At 45.3% G+C, this 8,489-nt stretch overlaps 1 protein-coding gene across 2 annotated transcripts in view; it reads right to left on the reverse strand.

Annotated features, from left to right (window-relative positions):
* Nucleotides 1-5,492: 5,492 nt before the first annotated feature.
* The window catches only part of rgl3a (ral guanine nucleotide dissociation stimulator-like 3a), a 23,166-nt gene continuing 20,169 nt past the window's right edge, over nucleotides 5,493-8,489 (reverse strand). For both annotated transcript variants that reach the window (XM_066665220.1, XM_066665218.1), the window contains 4 exons: nucleotides 8,374-8,482; nucleotides 7,671-7,961; nucleotides 6,324-6,438; nucleotides 5,493-6,108 (listed from right to left, as the gene is read on the reverse strand). In XM_066665220.1, the coding sequence (XP_066521317.1) occupies nucleotides 5,966-6,108; nucleotides 6,324-6,438; nucleotides 7,671-7,961; nucleotides 8,374-8,482 (658 nt within the window). In that variant the 3' untranslated portion in view covers nucleotides 5,493-5,965. The remainder of the gene's footprint in view (nucleotides 6,109-6,323; nucleotides 6,439-7,670; nucleotides 7,962-8,373; nucleotides 8,483-8,489) is intronic.

Here is an 8,489-nt window from a genome sequence, read left to right on the forward strand (position 1 = left end):
CGCTCGGTACGTAACATGAGTTAGCAATACTTCGCAACGAGTGAAAGCAAGAGTCCGGGTTTATATAGTGAGTGAGTAATTGAGCTAAAACCGAAACAGCTGTGAATTAGAACTCGGGTGACTTGGAACGTGTGAGAGGAGTTCTATTGGTTGGTGCTGTCAGGTGACCATCAGCTGAATCATGGGATTTGAAGTTCTCTGAGTCTTTCCCATACTCAAGTGGCAGAGTGTCCTGCAGTGAGGAAGGAAGCGAGGCGTCCGCAGATACAGGCGTGACAGTACCCCCCCCCAAGGAGTCCGGCGTAGTTGAAGGACGAGGTCGAACAGGACGCCTCGCACCGGAACGAACAGGTAAGCTTCTTGAACCACCTGAGTCACGAGAGCGTTGACCTGAAGAAGTCCTCCCACAACGACTTCCAGAACGTCGAGCAGTAGGCACCCTGCCCGAAACAAGTGGTTGATACCTGGGACGTCCTCTAGGACGAGGGGCTGGTTTGTCAGGGTGGAGATGGTGAAAATCTAAAACTAAAGCAGGATCCAGAACATCTTTGGCAGGAACCCAACTCCTCTCCTCCGGACCATAACCCTCCCAGTCTACCAGGTATTCCAGTTGACCACTCCTCCTCCTGGAATCCAGCAAACCACGAACCTGGTACACCGGATCTCCATCCATGAACACCGGAGGCGGAGGTGTCTCACCTGGTATTGCTTCGTCCAACGGACCTGGAACCACAGGCTTTAAAAGGGACACATGAAAAGATCTAGAAACCTTATATTGTTTAGGTAAGTCCAACTTATATGTAACATCATTGATTCTTTCAATAATCTTAAACGGACCAATATATTTAGAGGTCAGTTTTTTACAACCACCTTCAGATCTAAAGTCCCTTGTAGAAAGCCAGACCCGATCTCCTGGCTGATAAACTGGAGTCTCCTTCCTGTGACGATCTGCAAAGTCCTTATATCTTTCTATCACTCTTTTGATATGCTGATGAGTAAGTTCCCATACCTGTTCACTTTTTTTCATCCAATTGTCCACAGCAGGAACTTCAGTAGTCACCGCTGTCCAAGGCATGATAGGAGGTTGATAGCCCAACACACATTCAAATGGTGTGATACCTGTTGTGGAGTTAACAAGGGAATTTTGTGCCATTTCGGCCCAAGGGAGGAAACGAACCCATTCTGTCTGGTTCTTGTAGCAATATACTCTAAGAAATTTACCCAATTCCTGGTTAACCCTTTCACATTGTCCATTGGACTGAGGATGGTAACCAGAAGTTAAGCTTACGTTTACTCCCAAATGTTCAAAGAATGCGGACCAAACCTGGGAAGTAAACTGTGGACCACGGTCTGACACAATGTCTTCCGGAATCCCAAACAGTCTGAACACATAATTAAACAAAGCTTCTGCAGTTTCGAAGGCTGTAGGAATCTGAGAAAATGGGATAAACCTCACCGCTCTAGAGAACCTATCTACCACTGTTAATATAGTGGTGAATTGTTGTGAAAGAGGTAAGTCAGTGATAAAGTCAATTGCGATGTGAGACCATGGACGGTTTGGAACAGGTAATGGATGCAATTTCCCGGCAGGTAAAGTCTTTGGTGTCTTGCATTGTGCGCAAACTGAACAAGAGGCAACCACACGGTGAATATCGACTGACATGTTCTCCCACCAATACCTAGCTTTTACGAGTTCCTGAGTACGTTTCTCTCCAGGATGACCAGAGGAAATTGAAGAATGAGCCCACGAGATTAAACAATCTCGGAATTCCAAAGGGACATATTTCTTGTTGACAGGACACTGAGAAGGAATATTCATGTTTTCTAATGCCTTATCAATTCTATCATCGATCTCCCATCGAACTGCAGCTACTACCACCCCGGGTGACAGTATTTCTTCCGTCTGTTTCTCCAAGTCCTCCTCCATGACAAATTGTCTAGACAGAGTATCAGCTTTTGTATTACGCGAACCCGGGCGGTAAGTAATGGTAAATTGATAACGTGAAAACAAAAGAGACCAACGAGCCTGACGGGGATTGAGTCTTTTTGCATTACGTAAGTATTCTAAGTTCTTATGATCCGTTAAAACTAAGAAGGGATGTAGTGACCCCTCCAACCAATGACGCCATTCCTCGAGAGCCAATTTGATGGCTAATAATTCCCTGTCCCCTATACCGTAATTTCTCTCCGTAGACGTTAATTTATGGGAATAAAATGCTACGGGATGTAATTTCTTATCATTTTCTGAACGTTGGGAGAGAACTGCTCCAATCCCGACATCGGACGCATCTACTTCCACCACGAAAGGCATCTTCGGATTGGGATGATGAAGGATGGGTGCTGTGGTAAAAGCTTCTTTAAGCTTTTGGAAGGCAGTGCTAGCAGAACTGTTCCATTGGAGTTTTCTAGGGGACCCTTTAAGTAATGAGGTCAAAGGGGCCGCAATTGCGCTATAATCTCTAATAAAACGGCGGTAAAAGTTAGCGAAACCCAAAAAACTTTGTAGACCCTTTATGGTAGTGGGAACTGGCCAGTTAATAACAGCGTCCACCTTATTGTCGTCCATGACTACCCCTTGATTACTTATTATATATCCTAGGAAAGAGATTCTGGGTACATGGAACTCACATTTTTCTCTTTTTATGTATAGCTGGTTGTCTAGTAGTCTCTTGAGGACTTGACGAACGTGTTGAACATGTGTCTTAATGTCCGGTGAGTAAATTAATATATCGTCTAAATATGCGATAACAAACTTTCCCAGCATCTCTCTCAAAACATCATTAATAAACGACTAGAAGACCGAAGGCGCGATTGCCAGACCAAAAGGCATTACTAGATACTCATAATGTCCATTGCTGGTTGAAAAAGCTGTTTTCCATTCATCTCCCTCCTTAATTCTTATTAGATTATAAGCGCTACGGAGGTCTAGTTTAGTAAAAACACTTGCTCCTCTAATTTGTTCCAATGCTTCAGGCACTAAGGGTAAAGGGTAGGTAAACTTCTTCGTTATTTGATTTAAGCCTCTATAATCAATGCAGGGTCTCAAACCCCCATCCTTTTTCTCTACAAAGAAAAATCCCGCCGATACTGGTGAAGTAGAGGGACGAATAAAACCCTGTTGTAAGGCTTCCTTTATGTACTCCTCCATAGATTGATTTTCCTTTTGTGTAAGTGGATAAATTCGAGCTTTAGGAAGATTAGCTCCTTCTATGAGGTCTATAGTACAATCGTATGAACGATGCGGGGGAAGTGACATGGCTTTGGCTTTGCTGAATACTTCACTAATATCTCTATATTCATGAGGAATATCACACCGGATACTAGTCTCAGGGCTCTCAATAGAAGTGGAACGAATATTGATCTGGGGTTTGGAAAGACAATGCTTAAAACAGTGCAGAGACCAAGACAAAATCTCCCTTTTGGACCAAGAGATAACCGGATTGTGTTTCACTAACCAGGGTAAGCCCAAAATTACAGGGTAGTCTGATGAGTCTATAACAAAGAAACTGATCTTTTCTTTATGCAAAGCACTGGTCTCTAACAGTACAGGAGCAGTCATTTGGGACACCAAACCAGTTCCTAGAGGGTCTCCATCAATAGTTGATATTTGTAGAGATTGCTCCATGGAAATAACAGGAATCTTCAATTCCTTCACCACAGCCGCTGTGATGAAGTTTCCCTCTGCTCCTGAGTCAATCAACGCTGGAAATATAGAAGAAAAAGCCTGAGAGCAGTGAATGTCCACTGGAAAAGTGAATGACCTCGAAATGAGTCCCTTTGTGATGGTACTCACCCATCTTGTCTGTTGATATGTCGCGTGCTTTCCAGGGAGAGGTGCTTGATCTTTGCGTGGCAGAGTTGAACACTGACGAAGAACGTGATCATCTGCGCCACAGTCTATGCATAAACCGTTGTCTTGACGGTGAAGCCTCTCCTCTGGTGTAAGCCGTGACGAATCACATTGCATGGGAATAGGATACTCAGATGATTGATGAGTGTAAGTACCAGGTGTCGTAGTTACCCTGTGGTGCTGTTGCCGTGAGTTAGGAATGTGGGTAACCTGGGATGTCTTTCCACTATTGCGACTTCTACGAGCACCTAAAAGATGGTCCAGACGAATAGCCAGGTCAAATAATCCTTCCAATGAGAGATTCTCATCCCGACAGGCTAATTCCGACTGGATATCCCCGTTAAGTCCGTTACGAAAAACAATGATTAATGCTGGTTCATTCCAGCCGCTACCAGCAGCGAGGATACGGAATTCTAGAAAATAGTCAGCCACCGATCTGCTGCCTTGACGAATCTTTGCGATTATTTCGCCATTAGATCTCCCCTCATTAGGACGATCAAAAACAGTCTTAAAGTCCTTTTCAAAACGATCATAGGAAATGCTCTGTATGTTAGGCCAAACAGCCGTAGCCCAATCGAGAGCTTTACCAGTTAAGCGCGATATTAGAAATGATATCCGAGCGAAATCAGAGCATGGAGGGGAGCTATTGAAATATAATGAGCATTGCAACAAAAATCCCCGACATTTGTCCATACAACCGTCATACTTTTCCGGTTTACTCACGCTATAAGGAGATGATGGAACAGAAACAGGTGAAACTTCACTCGAGTTTGACGGAGGCTCGAGCAGAGGCGCAAAAGGTCGCTGGGGAACGAGATTCTTTAAATGTTCAGAAATCACCGCCATCTGCTCTTGTTGCTGGCTCTGCTGTTGTCTCAATAGAGTGACCGACTCAGACAATTGTTGCAATATCGAGTTATGTTCTCCTAACAACTGACCTTGGTTACCGATCGCAGTTGTTAGATCACCAGAACCCGCCGTCTGCATTTTAAAGGCGAAGTATTCTGTCAGGCTTGGTAAACAACAGAGACGCTCGCGGGTGTTTAACAAAAAGAGCTTTACTTTCAGGATGTGCAAAGCACACCGTAGAGAGAAGACAATTACAACAAAAGGGGCAATCCAAAGAATAGTGAGGGATAGGCTAGGGTCAGACACACGAAGTAGTAAATAGTAACAGTCCGTAATCCAAAACACAGAGTCCAGAGAAACGTAAGCAAGGGTCATACACGGGTAAGCTTTCAGAGATAAAGGTCGCTCGGTACGTAACATGAGTTAGCAATACTTCGCAACGAGTGAAAGCAAGAGTCCGGGTTTATATAGTGAGTGAGTAATTGAGCTAAAACCGAAACAGCTGTGAATTAGAACTCGGGTGACTTGGAACGTGTGAGAGGAGTTCTATTGGTTGGTGCTGTCAGGTGACCATCAGCTGAATCATGGGATTTGAAGTTCTCTGAGTCTTTCCCATACTCAAGTGGCAGAGTGTCCTGCAGTGAGGAAGGAAGCGAGGCGTCCGCAGATACAGGCGTGACACCTGAACTGAATCACTGTTGTTTTTATTAAAAATTATTTTACTAAAACAATCAGACACAGCCGACTTTAATGAAATGATTAAAAATTTTATTTAAAATGTTAAAGTGCTGAAGTTAAGCTGAACTCCTCTGAACTGCGGAGGGCGACAGAGAGCAGAACCAGCCCCTGACCCCCCGCAGATCGGAGCTCATCAGAAACAACTCACATTTCCTCAAAGAACTCTGCGAGGGAGAGGCTTCATTGTGAAGCAATGATTGTCATCTCTTTAACTCTTTAATCATGAGGAGAATTCTGGGAAATGGGTTGAATTCCCCATTTAAAGCCTTTAATCTCTGTAGCGATATTTGATCAAAGTGGATCATTCAAGTATTTTACATCAAAAGTAAGCAGCAGATCTACGTTTAAATCCCAAGACACAATCCAACCACCACCGTGTGTGCTTTATAAACTCTTAGGATTGTCCCTTTAATCCTGTCCTAAATGTGGTTCCACTAATAAATAAATTACTGCTTTGAGAAAATCACGACCCTGACACTGAAATGGTACAAAGCTTAGTCCGGTGAGAGAACAATCAAAATCAGTGTGTTATTTCTCCTGCCGTCTGGGGGGTGCTGGACTGGAGCAGGTTCCTGTTTTTGCAGGGTTTGCCCACGTCTGACGCAGAACAAAGTCGTAACTGGACGGACACATCGCGTAAAAAACATTAGCGTTATCCGGCATCAGCAGCTCTGCGAGAAACAAAGAGTAAACAGATAAACAATAAACAATAAAAAAAAACAGAAACAACAAGCAAATTATAACAAAAAACCCAGAATGAACCGTAAACACAATTCACTGATAAACAATAAAAAGAATAAACAGTAAAGAGATAAATTGTAAATAAAGAGTAACACTGTATTTTTCAAACTACAAAACACTGTTATTCCCAGAGTGGAAAATGTACCTTTGTGCTGCGGAAGTTTCTGGACAAGGCTGAAGTCTGAGGAGCTCAGGTTTTCCAGGTTGTGTTTGGAAAGAGATCTCTGCACCACCTGACTGGCCTTGTCCTGACTCGTTACCTGACCAATAAAAACAAACTCCCATCAAACAAACAAAAAGAGAACTAACCTCAAAATCATAACAACTCACCAATCACAACATCTCTACGGCATTACACCCTCCTCCAGCAGAATTAATCACAAACCTGCAGTGAACCGTCAGCATCATTAGATCTGACTATTACCCAGCAGCGCACCCTAGTGGGGTCCACACGTGTAGAACAGTGTTCAGGGGGGGCATGGGCTGTTTGTGGGACCTGGTCTCTACCGGCCTCTACTGGTCTATTCTAGACGCTACTTGTCTCTTCTGGACACTTCTGGACTCTACCCATCTCTACTGAACTTTACCGGTCTCTTCTGGACTCTACTGGTTTCTTCTGGTCTCTACCGGTCTCCTCTTCTGGACTCTACCGGTCTCCTCTTCTGGACTCTACCGGTCTCCTCTTCTGGACGCTACCGGTCTCCTCTTCTGGACGCTACCGGTCTCCTCTTCTGGACGCTACCGGTCTCTACTGGTCTCTTCTGGACTCTACCCGTCTCTACCGGTCTCTTCTGGTCTCTACCGGTCTCCTCTGGACTCTACCATTATCTAATGGTCTCTACCGGTCTCCTCTGGACTCTACCATTATCTAATGGTCTCTACCGGTCTCCTCTGGACTCCACCAATATCTACTGGTCTCTACCGGTCTCTTCTGGTCTCTACTGAACTCTACTGGTCTCTACTGATCTCTAGTGAACTCTACTGGTCTCCTCTGGACTCTACTGGCCTCTACCGGTCTGTAGTGGGCTCTACTGGACTCTACTCACTGATTGGTCCCTGGTAGGTTTTCCACTCCCACAGCTCCCCCTGAAATGTATCTGGTGTCGTCTCTAAGGGGAACAGTGGGCTTTGTAAACCACAACAACGACGGCGGTAACGCTAAGCGGTGTTTACTCATGGTGTATTGGCGTGTTGTTGTTGAGTCCAGTAGGGACACTTTAGCGTAACTCTCTGTATCACAGCCTCCAGAGTGGGTTGTTTACATGAGTAACCTGCACTGGTCCCATGACCCTGGAGGGCCCCCCGTATGTGGTCAGAATGTGCTGGTCCCCAGCTGAGCAGCCCAACGGACCCCGCACGGCGCTGCTGGGGGGATTAGTGTCATTAGAGTTTAGATGTTGTATCTGTGGCGACAGTATGAATTCAGTGAAGGGTTAGTGAGGAGGGTCCTGAGGGAAACAGCGCCCCTGTGTGTTTAGTGCTCCGTTTGTACCCGGATGCTCTTGTAGACGTTCCCGATGTCTTGCTCCACGCTGACTCTGATGATGCAGGAGTCACAAATCTCTTTGCTATTATAATGAGGGAGAGATGGGGCGGGGTCAGAGGAGGAAGAGTGGGTGGGGCATGGGGTGGAAGAAGAAGAAAAAGATGATGTTGATGAGGATGAGGATGAAGATGGAGTAGGAGAGGCGCTGTCTGAGCTGAGAGCAGACAGATCAGGCTGGGGGGAGGAGCTGGTGGAGGAGTGGGCGGAGTCTGTGGAAATGTTGAGGGCGGAGACGGACTGTGGAAGAAAAACAAAAATATTTCAACTTATTCAAACAATAAACTCCCAATAAACCACATCCCCACCTCCATCAGTGTTAGTGTTCCCCTCCGAGCGCGCTGAGCTCATTAGAATCAGCAATTACCGTGTGTGTGTGTTACATAACTCTTTCTGAGTCAGTGTTTACATCTTAACACCAACAGACTGCACGCTCGCACCTGACACACACACACAAACACACACACACACACGACACACATCCAGATCAGGTTTCAGCTCCAGGACGTAAACACACACCGGCGTCTCGACCAAAACTAATCTAACTGACGATCAGAGCTCAAGGTTTTAGAGACAGGATTCAGAGCTGAGACCAACATCACACTAATAACCAACAAAAACAATGACAACAACAACAACGGTAATTACCCACCTGTGTTTTGTGTCTGAGAGGGCAAAGGTCATCCATCTCGGAGCCGCTGGAGCCAGACGATGAGACACTAATCTGATCAACAGGGGCTTTATCGTTACCCCCCAGTAACCTAGATA

The sequence above is a fragment of the Hoplias malabaricus genome, chromosome 3 (assembly GCF_029633855.1).
Source record: "Hoplias malabaricus isolate fHopMal1 chromosome 3, fHopMal1.hap1, whole genome shotgun sequence".
NCBI classification, from domain to species: Eukaryota; Metazoa; Chordata; class Actinopteri; order Characiformes; family Erythrinidae; genus Hoplias; species Hoplias malabaricus.